At 34.4% G+C, this 20,744-nt stretch overlaps 1 protein-coding gene across 24 annotated transcripts in view; it reads right to left on the reverse strand.

The window, feature by feature from the left end:
* Nucleotides 1-20,744, reverse strand: part of Ppfia2 (PTPRF interacting protein alpha 2) — a 580,223-nt gene that overhangs the window by 38,792 nt on the left and 520,687 nt on the right. For 12 of the 24 annotated variants that reach the window (XM_029555653.1, XM_029555660.1, XM_008852244.1 and 9 more), the window contains 3 exons: nucleotides 17,560-17,568; nucleotides 4,921-5,002; nucleotides 1,331-1,531 (listed from right to left, as the gene is read on the reverse strand). In XM_029555653.1, coding sequence (XP_029411513.1) covers nucleotides 1,331-1,531; nucleotides 4,921-5,002; nucleotides 17,560-17,568 — 292 coding nt within the window. The remainder of the gene's footprint in view (nucleotides 1-1,330; nucleotides 1,532-4,920; nucleotides 5,003-17,559; nucleotides 17,569-20,744) is intronic. The other 12 variants (XM_008852254.1, XM_029555664.1, XM_008852263.2 and 9 more) reach the window with 1 other exon arrangement.

Raw genomic sequence — 20,744 nt, forward strand, 5'->3', positions numbered from 1 at the left:
TAAAACAAGAAAGAAATTTTGTTTTGCACCTAAATAAAAAGAATACAGTATACTTTTTTTTAGTTAGGAAGTTGGAATTTGGATGGTATTGTTTTTTCAATATTTGAACTTCTAACATATTTTTATGTATTTGTTTTATGGAGAAGAGCCTTGGTATGAACCAGTTGTGATATCTGTTTCTTAGCAGTAAATTGCTCAGGGAAGTCTTGAGAACTGAATTTAGTTTACAAGAACTATTTTTAATGATCTTCCAAATTTCTATTATGAATATATTCTAAATTATCTTTAGCTGAAGTAATAGTCTAGCTACAGGAGTGTGCATCCATATCTATCTAAAATAATTTTGAACATGAATGTTTTTAAATTATGTAGATATGTTTCTTACATATTATTTAGGAAGAAGCTAAACTGTTTTTACAAGAAAGAAACAGTTCTTTCAAAGCAAAGCATGTGTCACTGATTTTATAATCTAGTACACTAGGAATAAAGCAAGTGTTAATATGATAGAAAATAAGCAAGGCCTTTACAATGATAGAAGACATCTTAGAAAATAAATTCAAGTTAAAATTTGTGCTTGAAAGCCACAATAAAATAAAACCACTCTTCTTTTTCTATTGTCAAATTTCTTTTATTCTTGAATATTTTATTATGTTGTGTAGGATGCTGACTTGGAGAAATTCATTTAACATTAGAAGTTATATCCTTAATCAGCAAAACATGTAACTCAGGAGTTGAATAAAAGAGAAAGTATCATTGAGAGTTTTCCTTGGTGTTTGGATTTGGCATCATGCATTTTTTTTTCTCCAACATATTCTTTCCTAGTATTAAATACACAGACTAGTCACAAAAGGTCTGTGGACTTCTAAATGAGAAGCAAAGAGTTCACGAAGACAGGCATTCCAATGTGTATTTATAAAATATCAAACTATAAAAATGTACAGTTATTAAAAGTTCCTGAAAGGTGATAAATTAAGCATTGCAGCTTCAGAAACTAGTAATGCCTACAGATAACCTCTAGAAGATATTGGATTTCATTAAAAAGAAAAGATTTCCCAAAACAGTACACGCAGGATCTTTTAGCTTGGTAGAGAAATCTAAAGTTTCATCTAAATGTTAGCTTGAGTCTATCATGGTTGCAGGTTTCAAGTGTGATATGAATCACAGGTCCTCAATTGAAAACTTACTAAAAATAGCATCAAGGTTACTGGAGAGCAAACCCCACTTCTCTTTAGAATAATTAATGCTGACATTGAAATGTGTGCTGTGTGGCCTTAAACAGGTTGCTCTCTGCCCAACATTGGGGAAGGGAAAGGAACACAGTTTGACTCACAGTGCGCGATGTTGGAGGAGCTGAAGGACTTGTGAGGGAAACCATCTCCTGGATTGCTAGTCTGAGCTTTAAGCGATGCAAAGGATTGCTGATTCCAATCTCTCTTTGGATTTCAGTGTCTGATAAAGCTGACATGATGGCACCACTTTTCACATTGGCTCTGCATGCTGCCACATACCAAGCTGGCATTCCCAACCAGAGCTGTTACATTGGAATAAAATACATACAGAGATTAGAATAATAGTATTTATACGATATTTATTAATATTCATTGCTAACTTGATTGGAGTTTAGAATCATCCAAGAAATACATCTCTGGATATGTCTGTGATGAAGTTTCCAGAAAGGTTTAACTAAGGAGCTAAGACCACACTCTATGTGGATGGAATTATGCCATGGGTTGCAGTCTCAAATTGAATAAAAAGAAGAAAGCAAGGTGGACACTAGCATTCATCTTTCTCTACTTCCTGACTGAAAATGTCATGTGACCAGCTACCTCACAATTCTGCCATCAGACCAAAGTCTTCTCTAGCTTCCCCAGTGGTGATGGACACTACTCTCAAACTATCATCAAAATAAACACTTCCTTCTTTAAGTTGTGTTTGTTCAATTATTTTCATCATGGCAATAGGAAAAGTGACTAATATATCATTTTAGTGTCTTTTACATCTTAAAGATATGGAAAGTTATCTTGCATACATGAATTTATTTATTGCTTATCACTCCATGGAATAAATCCTGTTATTCTTCATGGGAGAAATAGATACACAAAGACATTAATACATAATTTGATCAAACCCCAATTAGGAAGTAATGGAATCCAGATTTGGAATTGAGATATTGTGATTTTAGAGGCTGCACTGACCAACAGATATTTAAAAATAAACACAACAGCTGAATACAGGGCCCCACGTTTCTCCTCGTCTGTAAGGCAAGAATAGCTAGCTATGTTGCACTGAGCAAATGGCTTGATTAATGTTTGTCCAACGAGGAAATTTTATTATTTTCTTTCTGAGTACAAAGATGTTCTGTCACAAAGTATATCAATGTCAGTCATGTGATTTTGATTAAAGAATGTCATATAGACCAACCACATTTCCCACTCACATGTGACCCACAGCACTAGCATGATCATAAAGGACATGTTTGGGATAACTTTTTATGCAGCAATGCGTCACTAGTACAGGCCTTTCATTCATTCTATATGTACTGTAACAACAACAAAGAAAGACTATAAAGGGAAAAGGCAAAGGAACAAAAGGCCAGATCTGAGTCAATGTGGCTCAGGCTATTACTAAAATAAAAGAAGGACATAGGCATCTAAATATAGTGACTGCAGTATAGTGATAGTTCATGATGTGTTCCAGCAGAGAAGACACATGCTGTGATTACCTTTACATTGACAGAGACACCAGAGATGACAGAAAATTGGGCTAGTTTCTTGGTTCGTAAGCTCAAATTCTTCATGCATCTATATATACCTTCACTGTTCCCTAATGATTTGCTAGGCGTCTTATAAGATGTTTCGATTTCAATGCTGATTAACTTTATACAAATGCTTATTTGCCCATTGTTACAAGTGTCATCGGTGATTAGACTTTAAGGAGTTTTTGATGTGATGAAATGATGTGTGAAGCAGCAGACTTCCTCCTACACTACCTTCTTTATAGACTGCACACAAGGAGCTGGAGTGGAGGTAAAAGGTAGGAGCTCCTATTCATTAGCTCACCAGGCTCATTCACATTGTTTATTCCATTTTATAATTTGAGTCGCATTAGGAACGATTTCTGCATGCTCAGGACAGGTCTAATTAGCCCCAGCTGCACTGCCTGTCATTTCGTAGCACATTAACGTCAGTAAAATCTGTTGTTGCTTTTTTAATCTGAAGGATCTGTTAATCACTTGCCAAAATAGCATCTAACTCTCTGAAACCACAGCTCATTTATTAGAGTGTTATCTGAACAAAGAACACCGATCATGTTTGAGGTGTGATTTCTTCAGTCTTTTGTCTAGTAAATGATTTTTAAAACACAGTAACTTGAAAGATATGCTTGGAAGAAGTAACTTTGATTATTATTATGCTAGAATTTCCCTGATATGAATGAATCAGATAAAAGCAAAACACAAGCTAATGTTAGTACTGGAAAATGTTTTTGTATTTTTAATGTCTTTTTAAATGTTTTAAAAAAATATTTAAAGTTTTTAATTTAAGTCTTTTTAATTTTTTAAAAAAAATACACAAAACACTGATGGAGAGATGGCTCAGTGGTTAAAAACACTGGTTGTTCTTGCAGAAGACCCAGGTTCAAATCCCAGCACCCACATGGCAGTTAACAACTGTCTTGTAACTCCAGTTCCAGGGGATCTGACAGCCTCTTCTATCTTCCGTGGGCATTGAATGACACAGGTGCACTTATCTGCATGCAGGCAATACATGCATAAACATAAATTCAAAAATAATAAATAAAAAAATTTAAAAACATTAAATAAAAAGTAAAAAGTACACAAAAGTGTATTACTTTATTTTGCATGTGTATTTTGTTTGTATGTACGTAAGTGCACTCATGTCATGCAGTGCCCACGAAAATCAGTAAAGGGTGTTGGATCACCTGGAACTAGAGTTGCAGACAGTTGTTAGCTGCCACGTGGGTGCTAGGAACCAAAACTGGGTCCTCTGCAAAAACAGTCAGTGCTCTTAACTGCTGAGCCATCTTTCTAGTCCCATTTCTTTAATGTCTATTTTTTTAAACTAAAATAAACTTTTCTTTCCTTTATTAGCTACATATTTACCTCTTAATTTGATATAACAATAAAATTAAGTAATCTTAGAACACTAGCCCATTTTGGACAAATAAATGCAAAGCTCAGTGAACATTATGATGTGCTACAGGAAGCAGCCTTCTGCGATCAAACATGTCCTTTCTCCACTGGCAGTCTACTTCTGTCCTCCAGAGTCCCTGCTCAAATCTTTCTCTGTTTTTTCCAGAATACTACATTATGGGAGAAATGTCGAATGACATTCTTGTTTTATTAACTTAAAACATTAATTAATTAGTGTTAATTAATCTAAATGTTTATTTAATTTGGACAAAGAAAGGAATGGGCCGTAGGTCTGCTTCATCCTAAGTGTCTAAACTTAGCTAGTCCATGACCCTTTTAAGAATTAAATTATAAGAAAAGGAAGAAAACACTGTATGATTCAGTGGCATTTCTATTTTGGTTAAGAGAACTATGCAATATGAGTACAGACTCTTCTGAAATTTACTGATGAGGGCTAATGGATAGGAATGGATATGTCCTCAAAATCTCCAAAACATGACAGATTATTTCTTCTCCTGTCCTAGTATACATGAAGAGGGCTGAATTTAGAGACACATCCTTTTATACAATTGCATGCTTTCTTCTGCTACAATATTAAGAAAGCATCAGCAAAATTACAATGCTCACAAGTCCCTAGATACAGCATCTTTCCTTGATGAGCAATTACAGTACACAAGGAAGCTGTGATTTTGAAACCTCTCTTACCTGTCTCTAAAATACCCACACAGTAATGACTGATTTAAAACAAGCCTCTGGCTTGGTTCTCTTACCTCCAGCCAAGCTACCACGGTGGGTCCATCCCACTGGGCAAAAGGTAATCCTTTTCTACGAGCTTCTTCAAGAAGTTCATGCCTGGGTGTACATCAAAGATGACTAGTTAGATACTATGGAAAAACATACCCGCCTTAATATTAATTATGTTATTTTAAACATCATCATTAATCCTTTGCAAAGTTATAATCAGGGTGATACAGGATAACAGAATTCGTTCTTCCTTTATATTTAGAAATTCCCCTTTGATTTAATTGAGTAAAACACTGGCATTTAAAAATAACTTTTGCCAACACTTATTCACTAAAATTTGAACACCAAGTGTTAATTAACTGATCTGAATTGTATTATCATCAAATATTTTATTCTTTTAAAAATAAAAAGTTCACGTATTCACAGACAATCATGCAATATGAGATCTTAATCTGACTTTTTCTATTTGCCCTTCTTCTGTCTCAGTGGTAGAGACAAAGCTTGCATTCTGAGGCAGAAGATAATCATACTGTGCTTGCTTTCAGCATGATCTCTGAGCCAAGATTCTATTTTAGAAATTAGTTCATTGTGTGAATTATTTTGGAGATTTGAACAAAAACTAATGAATTTGTTCTTTTGACTATACAAAGACATTTCTATTAAGCTTTAGATGATACATATTTTAAATATGAAATATACTGTCTATAAAATGAATTTACTTAATGACATAAATGAATTATCAATGAAGTAGAAACCAGGTCAAGAAGAAAATAGTTACAATTACTGAGGCTTGCGACACACAGGAGAGAATGTTCTTTCTTGAGCCAAAATCAAAATACTGTTAAACAAAACTCCTGTAGTCTCTTGTCTTCATTTTGAAACTTCTAAGTGGCTGGACTAGTCTAAAATCTTGCATGTTCTGAAGTTCCCACCCATGTTCCTGCCACTATTAGATATTGATACCCACTCTCTGATCTATAGATAGATAGATAGATAGATAGATAGATAGATAGATAGATAGATAGATAGATAGATAGATAGATAGATAGATAGATAGATAGATAGATAGATAGATAGATAGATAGATAGATAGATAGATAGATAGATAGATAGATAGATAGATAGATAGATAGATAGATAGATAGATAGATAGATAGATAGATAGATAGATAGATAGATAGATAGATAGATAGATAGATAGATAGATAGATAGATAGATAGATAGATAGATAGATAGATAGATAGATAGATAGATAGATAGATAGAGATAGATAGATAGACAGATAGATGATAGATCTCATAGATATTTGAAAACCAAGCCCATTTGAAGAGTTTTCCAACAAGCTGATTTCCATCACTAGAAAGCAATGTAGTGTGAAATTCAATAGTACACTCATTCAATTTTTAATCACTGCTGTTTACTAATAAAAGTCAAATATATTAGTGAAAATAAATGTTTTTCATAACATGATCCTTGACACTGTATGCAATTTCATTGTGTCTACACTACTAAGAATTTGCAATTCACATTCATACAAAAAAATCAACTTAAGATGATTTATTATTGATATATCAGATGCCTGCTTCCATACACTTTAAAACTGTTAAAAATATGTCCAAGAATATGCTGGAAGATATATTCTCTATGCCTTTGTATGCATAATTGTGTGAGAAAATAATACAAAGATAGTTAAATTAATTGCTTTATTTTGCATGTGTGTCTTTCATGCTAAAGAATATGTCATGAATATCAAATATAAAGTTCCAAATAAAGTGTGAAGATATTTCCCATTGCTACTTACTTTCTTATTGTGGAGGAATAAATTCATACACTAAACATAATATGTAATAAAAATACCATTAAAATAAAGGTCATCCTGTGTTTTGCAATAGAAAATACATGAACACCTAATAAGGGGGAAAAGTAAAACCTAACTTATCGTGGCAAGTTATAAATCAATGGCTATTTCCTTTGAGTGGATAGTGAAGGCAAATTCTTCATATAAGCTCTTCAGCACCTGTGGATGTACACACAGACACTGGCACCTTGAATCTAGTGTGAAATGTACAAGCATTTTCTCAGGGAGCTTTCTAGTTCACTACACATTCTCTTGGACTTCCTGGTGACGTTCCTTTACTGACAATCTATTTGAGTAGCTAGTCTCACTGACAAATGTTTTTATAGAAATGGAATGAAGTATCAAAAACCAAGTATCCAATATTGTACACCTGCTGGGATCTGAGACTTGTTCTCAGTGAGGCAAATAGAAATATGGGTGTGGTTTTCCAAGAGACTCCTTGTTAGATACAATAAATGCATGAAAATGTGCAAATATATATGACACACAAATAGCTACTTAAACACGGGGATGCACACTACAGTTTTGCTGACTAATTATTGTTTTGCTTGATGATAAAGAAGACAAGGCTTTGCAGCAACTGAACTGGCTTTGAACAGCAAGTGGGGAAAGTGTGGGGATTACATGCTAAGAACAAGAAGTAAAGGACTTAGCATGACTTATGTTTGAGAAAGCTTACAACTTCCCAAAACTAGAGCGAGTCAGAGTTTCAACAATCTATCCAATAGTTAAGGAAACACATCTAGGGATGAATCTGAGTGTGACACTTATTGGAAAGAAACAAACAATTTTACATTTTTTTTTATTCATTTAGTAAATGAGCAAACAAAATGAACAAATAATGGTATGCACACAGCATTTTAGGAAGTAAACTAAACAACCTAGAGGAAAACATTTGAACTTCCTGACTAAATCCCTAATAAACACTGAACTATAAAGCAAGTGATCCTGTTAAAACTTAAATCTGATCATGTCACTTTTCTCCCATCACTGAAAATAAGAGCTAGTGCAGCTATGGACATCACCTTGCTGTCCGCATCTTTCTCACCTTCTGCACCTCATCTGGCAATACCTGCTCAATTTCTCTGTCTCTGTCCATATCTCTTCCAAATCCCCGAAGGCATTTCTAAACCCACATGGTCCCTTGTTCTTTTTCATGTCACTTAAGTCTGTGCTACTTAAGTCTGTCAATAGTATGTAAACTCAAGGAAGACCAGTGTTTTCGTACTTTTTATTGAGATACATTTGAAATTTAGAAGAAAGTCATCCACAGAGGAGACGCTCAAAACAGATTTGTGAATGCTATGCATGTATGCTGGGGGGGGGAAGAGAGAGAGAGAGAGAGAGAGAGAGAGAGAGAGAGAGAGAGAGAACATTTTCTTTTCCTTTGCTTTTTTTGCTCTGTTTGGATAGAACTCAGGACTTTCTGTTTTTGTCGGCTTTGTTTTGTTTCTTTGCTTTGTTTGCTTTTTTATTGAGACTGTTTTATTCACAGGCTAAGCTGACCTGGAATTCGCTATGAATCCCAGGCTGGTCTCAGACTTTTGGCAGTTCGCCTGCCTCAGACTCTCAAGTGCTCAGATTATAGGAGTAAGCCACCACTTATACTGGAGTCAGATTTTTAATTAAATTAAACTAATTAATTAATTAATATTTTATTTTGTTTTCTGGAGGAAGGTTCTACCTATGTAACCTTGACTCTCCAGGAACTTACTGTGAAGACCATGCTGGCTTTGGACTTGCAGCAATTCTCCTGCATCTGCCTCTAATATGCTGAGATTAGAAGTGTGTGCTTTACTATACCCATCTGTAAATGTTGAATGACATACAAGGTGGCATTTATATTTTGCTGTGTCCTTCAGTAAAATGTGTTCCACAGTATTTTATTTTAGTTTATGTGGATTTTTGTGTAGTCCAAACATCTTTTGATATTTTTTCCATAGGGTCATGTTTAAATTTCAATATCTTTTACTTATTATTTTAGTTTATGTGCATGAGTGTTTTGTCTGCATGCATGTAAGTGCACCCATGTTATATAAAGCCCATGGAAGCCAGAGGAGGCCATCAGATTCCCTAAAATGGAGTTAGAGACAGTTGTTAGCTGCCATGTGGGTGCTAGGTAGGTGCAAACCCAGATCCTCCAGAAGAACAGCAAGTACTCTTAACTGCTGCCTCATCTCTCCAGCCCAAATTCCTGTCTTAAATAGCCCAAGATTTTCTTGTATCCTGCCTCCTTTGACCTGTCATTTTTTTGCTTTTTCTGCATAGCACTGGTTCTAGTTGATCCCAAGACTCTCAACTTATTTCAGGTCACTGATGATCTATCTGGTTATGATTCTATCCAATCTGCTGAGAAAGTTCTATTCTCTTTATGAATCAAAACAATCATATAATTGTTTTTGAACTTATGGAGCAATCTCATCCCTGACAAAATTTTCTGTTTTAGTTAAATCACAACTGTCTTAACATAACAGCAAAACTCAAAATTAAAATTAAATAAGCCAGACTGCAATGGACTTTGCCACTAATTACTCAGTTGCTGAGCCAACAGGCTTACTATCATGCTCTTGCAAGTGTAGAGGTGACTGGATGGGTTTACAGCTGGACTGTGTGCTATATGAGAGTAACTCCTGACCTCTTTTTCCTTAACCCAAGGGAAGAAATCATATATGTACTTAAAATAACTACACATGGTGACTTGAGAGAGAAGCAATGCTAGAAACATAGTTAATATTGTAAAACAAATAATTGATTTTAATATGCAATGATTTGCTACTAAATTTTAAGGGTTACATTGATTGTATGGTATGATCATTCTCTCGAGAAAATTTTATTCAATGTCAGAAAAATAGTGACCTGATTTGTTAATAAATAAAAATAATCAAACAAATAGACAAAGGTGCAAACAGCTGATTTAGCTCCTGAAAGACTTCTGCATGCCTGTAATAACAATTGAGAGGTGGAAACAAACAATGAATTTACCTCTGCTCTTGGTTACATAATGATTATGTCTCAAGAATTCAAGAGCTAGGGATAGACTTCCATGGTATTCCTTGCCTATAGAAAGCTTTGGTTTCAATCTCCAGCACCAAAAATTTCTTAAGGAAGTTTGCCCTTCCCAAATGAATTCCAAATGAAACAATCAAACAAATGAAACAAAACAAATGCTGGTTAGGAACAAACAGAACTGATGTTCTCTAACCAGCTCATGTGTAAGAAGGTGTTGCCCAGAATGCTTTTTCTCCATGGCTGGAACTCAGCCTTTCAAATATGAGCTGTCAATTCCAGAATGAGCACATGATCACTTAAAACAGAACAAAACTAATGCCTTTCTGTTCAGGACTGAAGAAACAGTCTTTGTTTTCTTTCCAAATAATGTACTAAGTATCGGTTCCATAGGATTTCATGCACATTATTGCTATTAGGAGCATGAATTTTAGTTTTCAGAGTATGACTATTAAAGTACACTTTCAAGGACCTTGACAACACTTCCTTTACAAAGAGGTGACAGGCACAGAGTTGTTGTTACCTGTGTGAAAACTCAAAAAAGAAATGGAATAATTACAAAAGGAGGTTGTTTTGAATATATAAAACTCCTGAATCATTTTGTATTTGTAAGGATTGCAGCCTCATCTGCAATAAGGAATCTGCTCTTATCTTTTAACTACCTGGAACTCATGTCACCAGTCACAAGCTTCTATGATGATATAGTGACATTTTAGGAAGGCCCCTCTGATGGGGAGAACTCAGGACTGTAAATTGCATGTCTACATAGAGAGGGGCAGAGTGAAGTCCATGCTGGTTATCTATGTTTCACCTGTGAATAGGAACAAAGGATGAACATCCTAGAAATTGACAGACAGATAAAATTTCTAGTTAAAAGATCAAGAGTATCATAAAATGTAAATTCTTGTAATTTCTAAGTCCGCCTTCAGACTAATTAACTGGTTATGATATTTGCTTAAATACTATACCCAAATGGAAATATCAGGGACCGCTCTTTAAAATTTATGTATCTGTTTAACTATTGCAGTTGTGACAAATTCGAGATCTATAAAAGGGGGACTCTGGCCTCTTGTCTTACATTTATGAGCTATAATTCCTCTATACTAAACAATGAATGCTGCTTTCACACCCCTTTGCCTTGTGTATTCAACTCACATCATCTTAATTTTTAAGATAACAAGAACTCTGCCTGCGTGCACTCTTTCCCCTTTCTCATCTTACTTAATTTTTGTAATCATTCCATTGAATTTTTGTGATGCTGGGTATCATGGACATCCCAGACATCACATATAATAAATTACCCAGCCTTGAGATATTATTCTACTTCCTTTCACAGATTTGATAGTATTAAGTGATTTCTCCTACTGTATCTTTAACTATTTAGTGATTTTACTGATTTATACATTTTTCATATGTACTCTTATGGATTTCTAACTGCTCATCTAGACTAATTAACTGGTATAATTGTTTGCTTAAGTTACTATACCCAAATGTGAATATCATTGCCCTCACTTTAAATTTTAAATCTTTCTTCAGCTGTTGTAGAGACTTTGTATGTCCTGTGAGTAAGCAAGTTGCCTAGGCACTTAATCATCAATTTTATCAATTTTAATATGCTACAGTTTGTTTGCAGCATTCAGGATAAAGATAATCTAAGCTCTGATTTCAAAGGTCATCAGTTTTAATGAAAAATAAACAGTCATATCTTGACACATACAAATAAATAGGCCAGGCATTGTGACATATGTTTGCAATCCTAGCACTTGGGATTGAGTCTGGGGGATCATGAGTTTGAGGCATGTCTGGGCTCATTAGTGAGTGAGTTCCAGATCAGTCTGGATTACATAGACCTTTTCTTCAAAGTGAATAGATAGAAGTAGGTAAGGAAAATACCCGAGGCAATTCTATGTGCAGCAAGGTAAAAAGTATCATGCCTACATTGCATCTAGTCTCTTGGAAAGTCCTTTTGTAGGGACATAATTTGAGCTGACATCAGTGTATTCAAAAGGGGTCACTTATAAAAAAATATATTTCAAGCAGAAGAAATAAGCACACATTTCCAGGGAAAGGAGTACAATTGGACTATTTGGAAGAAATGAGGCAAGGAAGACCAGCTTGCTGGCCAGTCTTGAGAAATGGAAGAGTTGAGGTGAAGGAGAAGAAACTGGAGGAAGACAAGAGCAAATAGAGGTCATGGGCCTGAAGCTGCAATTAAGAGGATGTCCTGAGTGCAATGAGAAGCCATCTGAAGGTGGATGTGCATGATGTTTACATTACAAAGGTCATTCTGGCTGCAGGGGTCAAAATAAACTTGAAACAGGCAAGAATTGCAAGTTAAAGATATAAATTAGAAGGGCCATGGTAGCTCTAAAATCAAGAATGATGGAAACAGCTACAACACACTAATGGGCTGAGCAAACTCTTAGATAAAATATTCAACTGCTACAAATTTATTTGTATTTCAAAGTGATATTTTTCCTAAATTCTATTGAGAATTTTCATAGTAGAGTCATTTAAATGTTTGCTACTAATAGGAAGAATTTGTATGCAATTGCATCTTTTTCTTACTTTGTAATAATAGAATATAGATAGATAGATAGATAGATAGATTAGATTAGATAGATAGATAGATGATAGAGGATAGATAGATAGATGGTAGAGAGATAGATGATTGATTTATAGATAGATGATAGGTACATAGATGATAGATACACAGATAGAAGCTTGATAGAGGCTAGATGGTAGATAAATGATAGCTAGCTAGATAATAGTCTGATTCCAATATACTTTTAGTTATCCACTGAGTGAATAATTACATCATAATCTGAAGAGCATAGTAGATTATTAATAAACTTTTTCACTAGCTATCTTTTGAGCAATCATACAAAATGGCAAAACTTGATTAGTGTTTGTATTTGCACCTCTGAGAAAGGAAATTATTTGCTCAAAAAATCATAGAACACAGGAGTGATGATGTTCCCTCCTGCATATTCTCTCAATGTCAGTAGTTTTTGCCTTCATTGAAAAGTGTTTTAATTAACACATTGTAGCCTAGAACACTGCTTTAGAATCACCAATTTGTGGTATGACTGTCTAAATATGGTACACCAATATTCCCTCTGTTATTCAAGGTGATTTTTTCATCCATTTTCCATTCATTATCTACCAATTTCCTATTCACAATTTCTATTGCATCTTCCTTTTCTTTTTATAACAAACACCAAGCTATTATCTCAGTCTGTAACTGCTCTCTCTCTCTCCAGGCTTTTTCCACTACCATGAAAAAAAAATCTGCCTAGGACAGAAATACTGTAACAGAGTAGGGGAGAGACTGACCCTTAAAATGAGATCATGTGGGCTTGATTCTGGTGCCTCTGCTTGGTCTGGACATCCAGAGACAGGACATTTTTCTTTATTATGTCTCAATTTCCTGAAGTGAAATTGAAGCCAACAACACTACCTACTTCAGAACACTAAAAGTTTTATGAGACAATATGTGATGTGCAAACAACAATGACTTGCACAAAGGAAGCAGACAATGTTTTAGTTTTTGCTAGTAATAATTGTCTAAGAAAGCACTGTCAATCTCCATGACTTTGTAGTTTTAAGCTTGTTTTACGCTTGTAATCATCTTCCCTAACTTCTAACCAAAATTGAAAACTTACTTTCACAAACAGTTTGTACACTACTAATTTTATCTTTATAAGGGCAATTTTCCAGTGCTGAGAAGTTCTTTTTTTTCATTCTCGATGGCCAAAATTTGCTATTTAAGTCTTGACTTTTCTGTCATATTTTTTTTGTAATCTTCCCAGTCCACAATAACTGTTTTACTTTTAAAAATCTGGAAGTTCACAGCATCCTCAGCACTCTTAGAGAAAATTGGTTAGAACCTGTGCACAGGGCTCGTGACACAAATAATAATGTTCTAAGGTTGGAGCTTTCTTGTCCTTTGATCATGCATTTACCTTTGCCTGTTCTAGCATGAGTGCCCTTTGAGTGATCTCTTTATAGTAGTCCACAAAACTGAAAATGTTGGCAGCCAGCTGGGACCCTTGAGACATTTAAACATTCTGTTCTTTGTTAATTACTAGCTGCTTTTTACATCATAAAAAAAGGAGTAAGAACCTTCCATAACAGTTTCCCAGGCTGTCTGTGGATGGAGATACACATCATTTCTAACATTTAGAAAGATATTTGTAAATGGATTGAGTGTTGCTAAAGTTTTGTTTAATATTTCAGCGTTTCTGAATGATGGCAATGAACTTCCAAGTCTGTCTCATTTGACATTCTGTTCCTCCTGTCGTTTTACCCACCGACACTTTCCTAAGCACAGATTTTTGAGACAAACTTTAGAAACCATCTCAATGCCCTCAAAATAAAGGCTAAATCACTTCTCAAAAGACCATTAATTATCAGGCCCCTTATCTCTCCTGCTACTTTTATTCAATGAATACTAAATTTCAACCATTGTCTAAAGGTCTCATTCTAGTTGAATTGTTCAATTCTCTCTGTGAATTTTTTTTTCCTTGCCAAGCACAACCTTCTTTACACTAGGTTCTTCGTCTTAGACAAGGAAAGTGAGCCTAGTTTTTAGAACTGAAATGATAAGGTTGTACATCTTGTTTGTCTCAGCTCAGTTGATTGTGTGTAACTAACTATACTACAGCCATTCTCTATTTGAAAACTCTCTTGAGGGCTTAGTGAATACTGTGCCACGTGCCAAGTTAAAACTAGCAAAAAAAAATATGTGGCTTGACAAACATTTCAAATGATTTGACAATTTAATCAGCTGTTAATATTATGTTAGAAAATAGATCACTCTTATACAATGCTAAAAGTAAATTTATATATATTTCATAGAATTATTAATTATAAAATGTCTTCATTTATTAAAATTCAACATTTAGGAGGGTAAGATAGTCTCTCTTCAAACTTCTATTAAAGAATGAGTTTATTACAGCCAAGCACCATGGTACACTCCTGTAATCCTAGCACTTGGGAAGCTGAGGCAGGAGGATTACTAGCTTGATTCCCCTGCTTGAGCTACACAGGAAATTGTTTCTCAAGGAGAGGGTACTAACTATAACTCCATTATTAAAAATTTTTATTTGCTGATCAATTCAATGAGTATCAAACTAACGTGAAGAACTAGTTGAAATTCTTGCATGCAAATGTGAACAGTGTGCCGTAACCTAATTTGTGAAACATCTGCAAGCTGAACATGTAAATCTTAGTTGGCATAATTATTCTTTACAGAAATATCTTAAAAATCCCAATCAGTTGCCTCAGAACATTGATTAACTATATAGAGTTGGCTCCATAAAATTAAGTTTCAAATTCAACATGAGCAATATTGATTGATTTAAATAGTACTGCACACTGTGATCTCCTGCATGTGGAAGTATAAGTATGTGTAGGTAATCTATAACTTTGAAATTTCACATTCAGTGAAAATGTATAAAAACTTGACATATTTAAACAACATTTTGCGTACACTTCAATAACACATATGGGACTGTTCATTTTTTAAATAAATAGGTTACTAAACCCAAAAGGTATTCATAGTTAAATGGTTATTTTTCTAGATGTTCTAGAATATAGGGAAATCTCAAGGAAGGTGTGTTAATTTTTTTGTTAATTTGAGTTTGAATTTACATAATTTTTTCCTCAATTTATTTTGATTTTAATCTATTTCAAAAACCATTAAATATGCAAATGCATATACAGACTGAAGATGGTGATTAAGAAATGTAATTATTCGTGCTGTTTTTGAGTACTAGAGGGGCTTGTTTTATTTTCCATTAAATAATTTCATTTTTACAGGACACCCTGGTCTGCACTTTTCTCTCCCTTCCTGATAGTAGTTGTGGTTTTATTGGAAAACATTGGTAGTTTTCCAGGTTGCATGGATAGTGCTTAGATTAGATGGATTCAGTGCTTCATCTAATTTTGAAGTGTCTTTTACTCAGCCTGGAAGCTTTCAATTTCCATGCTCCTGTAGTTATATGCTTTCTCTCAATCTCTTTTGGGCACAAAGTTTCCTTAGTAAACAGAGGGAACAGTCAGGCCTCCAAGGGTAGGCAGCAGACAAGTGGGATGTTGTCTTCCAATTCCTGTATCTCAAAGCTTGGGGCTCACTTTTTCCCTTATCGTTATCACTATTTGTCTACCTTCTCCTAATTTACCTCCACTTGTACACTATTTTAGTAATTATTTTAAGGAAACAACTATGGAGTTTTACCACACATGAACACAAAAGTATTTAAGTCAACTAGAAATTAACTTTAAGAATAAGAGCCATTATGTCAGTTTCTTACAGTTACTTAATGTTAATGAATCATTCTCTTTTGATGTTATTGTTTTTCAATATTTCATTCAAAAAGGATTAGAAAGTTAAATTTCATATTTGGAAATATTTTCCTTCTAAAATGTAAAATAATTGAAAATAGAAGACTGAATTTATATGATGGTGTGAAAACAATGCCTGATAAATTATAATATCCATAATATTTATTATGTTCTAAAAATAAGAGATTACAGCATTCATCTGACTAGCTTGTTGTCAAGTATGCCAACACCAGCTTGCCTAAAAGTTTTAAGAATATGTTTAGAGTTATCCTTAATATCACAAGTTATACTAACTAAAACAAGTACTGAACTTAATAAAGTAGGCCTGGCAGAGCAACTAGAACCTAGAATTACAGTAGAGAAAACACAAAATAGTAATTAGCCAAGTAACAGCACAAGGAGAATATAATTTCAGGTGTCTGTCTCTGTCACTGTTGCCTCTTTCTTTGAAGCAGGGCTCTCCTTGAATCTTCAGCTTTAATTTTCTAGGCTAGGCTGGAAGCCAGCAAGTCCGAGGTCTCCTCCTGTCTCTGATCCCCTCAAGCTTGTATTACAGGCATTTGCTGGACAGCCAGCTTTTTACATGGTGTTAGGATCAGAACTCTGCCCCTCACAGTTGTACAACAAGCACGCTTAACCACTGAGTCATCTCTTCAGTTATGCCATTTTATTTATGAAAGAAAAATGTTGCTTTAACTTAATAATATTGCCTTTGCACTGAATAAAATAGTCAATGAACTGACTATGCTACTAATGCAAGTCTATAAAAATGTTTATAAATGTTATACATATTGTTTGACTTTTACTTTAAAGCCCAGTTTGTTTTATGAATGGATAATATACTCTAAAGAGGAGGACTTAATTTGAAACTGTTATTTGAGAATATAATTTTTAACTCTTTAATAATTAACCCCTAATGTTAGAAACAATGTAAAACACACACATTTGAATAAGAAATAAGGGCTACATTGGACATAAATATTTGCTGAAGAGACACATTTGACCCTTTCAGTTAAGAGCAGTTCTGGCAGCTGACAAGTTTATCTCTTGAGTACAACATAAAGAGCTAAACTATAGGTCCCAGAAAAGCAAGTTTCAGACACATAGCACAAATGGTACAATCTCGAATAACTGTGTGACTGTAGCTTTATGGAGTGCCCCATTAACTCCTAACAATGGACTCTAGAAAGAGAAGTGACGTCTGCAGTGTCATTTCACATGCATCCCAGAACCAAGAAGACATGTGAAAGGCCAATGTAATTCAGATCTAAACATTTCTCTGAACCAATGATTCCTTTTCTGTGTGGAAATGAGTGTACATCATGAATTTCATTTTAGATTAGAGGCAGTGCAGCTTGTGTTACAACTGAAAAGAGAAATACTAAAGATAAAAAGAAAAAGAAGATGGTGCTGAAAATAAACCCATTCAGCAGCCATTGTGAGTCAACTTACCCCGATGTGCTTTTCATGAGATGGAGAAGGATGGGTGGAAAAGAAAAGCACACAAATGTTAATGGATACATTTCAATCCAAAAAAGCCATGGAATAAAACAAGAGCATCATTTCAGATGTGAGAAATTTCACGTGAGAACGACATGGTGCCTTCGAAAATTTTAATGTTATTATTTTTATTACACCATGGTACACATACTCACTGTTTCTAAAAGTTTAGTTAGGTTGAAGGCAGGTCTAAAGTTGACCAATAATCTGTACTGAGCATGAGCCACTCTGAAACATGCAAGACCAAATTTTCTTAGCCTCTAGTCCATCTCAGGAGAAAAGGAAACATTGTTTTCCTGAGGCTACCTTTGTGTCACTTTACAGATAGGAAGAGTAACTTACTGAATAGCATCCAGCCTTATAAGGCCACTGCTATTGCTTAAGATAAAAAGGCGTGTAGACCCCTAGAGAGAAAGCACTTAAAGTGGACGAAGCATTAATTTGAGGCTCAGGATAGTTGGATGCTATTTTTTATAAATGTTTTAACAAAATTGCTAATAGCTGCCAATACTCTGGCACAAGAAAATGTTGTCAAGTCCATTACAGGTTCGAAAATTGTATCCTAACAAGTGTTAAAATAATAACTATTTTCTAAAGATGTACACAGCAATAATGAGAATATGAGAAAGTAAAAAAGATGGATAACTCTTCCTCTTCTGCTTCATTGTTTTTTCCTGTATATAAGCCAGAAAAAAGCACAAGTATCAAATCGTATCACTTCTGTGGCTTTTAGTGGCATACTTAGTTACCTGAACAGATGTTTACAAATGACAATTTGAAAAAAAAAAAAAACAACTATGTACTGGATTGATTTATCAATCTTACCAGAAACTATCACAAGACCAAATTCATTCAAATGCAGATTGAAACTTATGAACTTACTTCCTGGATGTAGCAGAGGCATTAGAAAATATGGAATTTGAATAATCCAACAAAAAGCCATGAAAATATTATTTTAAAACTTCTACATAAACATAATAGACAGAATTTTAGAAAAGAAACTGTTGCTACAACTCATAAACTACATTCAATATATCAAAATATGAGGCAGAAATTCTTATTTCAGAAATTAGGCAAAGTCAAGCGTTTCCTTTTTGATTGCACAATCATCATAACGAAAAGCTTGATGTGCGGTGGAACATCCTGCACATGCCTCCTCTAAGAGCATTCATTCAGAGAAACTGGGGGCTTTGCATGAAATGGGCGCTTCAGGAAAAATCCATATTCTTTGGCCTTAGCTCTAGAGCAGATGCAGCACGTTCTTTAAAGCCCTTGTAAACCAAAACATAAATGTCTAAACTTTGGCATCACAGTGTCCTGAGAAAATTAAGTCATTTTTCACATTATATATAGAACAAATAAAATATGACCAAAAACATATAGTTTTATGGACTTAAACCTGATTTTGTATCAACATACCTGTATATTCTATCATGATCTTTGAAAAAAAATAAGACGTTTTCTGAGCTTTCCAGGAATGTTGTCCAGTGCATTCAGGATAAGTTACAATCATGAGTAAAATAAGCCTTTTAACCTGCCCGCTATCTAGGCATTGTTTTCCAATAAAAACAAGTTGATTAAATTTGTACACATTGAAATATTAGGTATCCATTTACCATGTTAAAAAACAGGAATTGTATACCAATGAAAATGCTTTGAAATATAAAAGGTAAGAGAAATTACTAAAATAACATAAAACACAAATTTCAAAATAGTGCTCAAAATTCTAATATTCTGGTCTTACCAACCTGTATGAATTCTTTGAGTTCTCATTACGCATGAATTCTCTTCTCTTTAATAATCAATTAATTCTAAGTAGCTATCTCCCTTTAGAATATTAAGAATTTCATCTCAAAACATGTTATGCAGAGGATGAAAATTTGTATTCATAAAATTTGTATTCATAAAAGACAAATGACTCAGATTGTGTGATAATATACAGTTTATACAGGAGGTAGGTAATACTGGTAAAGAATTTTTTCTTCTGGGATAAAGTGTTTACTTTTTCTCTTTATAAAACCCAGTTCAGTTTTTCCTACAAATATTTGTTTACATCAGGAGTTGATCTTCTTATTCATTTTATTTCTAGCCTAATATGTCAATGTTACGATGATAGTAAGAGTTCCTTTGTCAAGAATAAGTTTTCTTCAATTAATCTATGTAAGTAACAGGCAAAGAAGTTTTAACGGATACATAAAAGAACAAGTTATATTACTAGAAAATGAAAAGACTAAATACCATTGTTGACTTGTTTCTCTTGGGAACATTAGCATATATTTCGTCCCAACAATTACGAGATGGTATGCATATAGTATTTCAAAGGGCAGCGCTTAAACAGTTCCATTATCTCACTTGCGTCTACAACATTGGCTGAAAAGTGAGTGTACCTTCTCCTGTTTATAAACCAGTCAACTTTAGATTTGAAACTGCAGATGAGAAGCAGTTCACTGAAGAAGTCACTTAATGTTTTATTTTATTTATTTATTTATTTTTTGGTCTTTTTGAGACAGGATCTCCCTGTAGCCCCAGCTGTCCTGGACAACTCACTATGTAGACCATGTAGACCAGGCTGGCCTTGAACTCACAGAGATCCACCTGCCTCTGCGTCCCAAGTGCTGGGATTAAAGGCATGCACCACCATGCCCGGTGTATTTTAAAACAAATATTAACAGTGAATTCAGAAGTAAATGGGAAGTAGCTGAAACAGGAAAGTATCACCAAAAGAAATGCATTATTTAAACTTGGAAATGTTAGAGTTTCTTGTCTTAATAAAGGAAATAGGAGCAGATTTTGGAGGAAATCATCGAATAGCCTAGGAAATTAGAAGAAATTGAATAAGTAGAGATATGCTTAGTCTTCTGATGATTCTCCCTCTCTCTCTCTCTCTCTCTCTCTCTGTGTGTGTTTCTGTCTCTCTGTCTTTGTCTTTTTCTCTGTCTCTGTCCTTTTCTGTCTCTGTCCCTTTGCCTCATCAATACATTCTAAGCTCAGAAGCAGAGAATACACATTGGAAGATTAGGAGAAAGACTCATTAATGAGAGTTTTAAAGAGTAGAAAAAACATTGGTAAGAGAAAAAGTATTAATGGTATGGGGTGGCACAGATGTTCTTAATAAAACTGGTATAAGTTCTCTACTG

Source organism: Nannospalax galili, unplaced genomic scaffold, assembly GCF_000622305.1.
Source record: "Nannospalax galili isolate Female #2095 unplaced genomic scaffold, S.galili_v1.0 scaffold390, whole genome shotgun sequence".
In the NCBI taxonomy this organism is placed as follows: Eukaryota; Metazoa; Chordata; class Mammalia; order Rodentia; family Spalacidae; genus Nannospalax; species Nannospalax galili.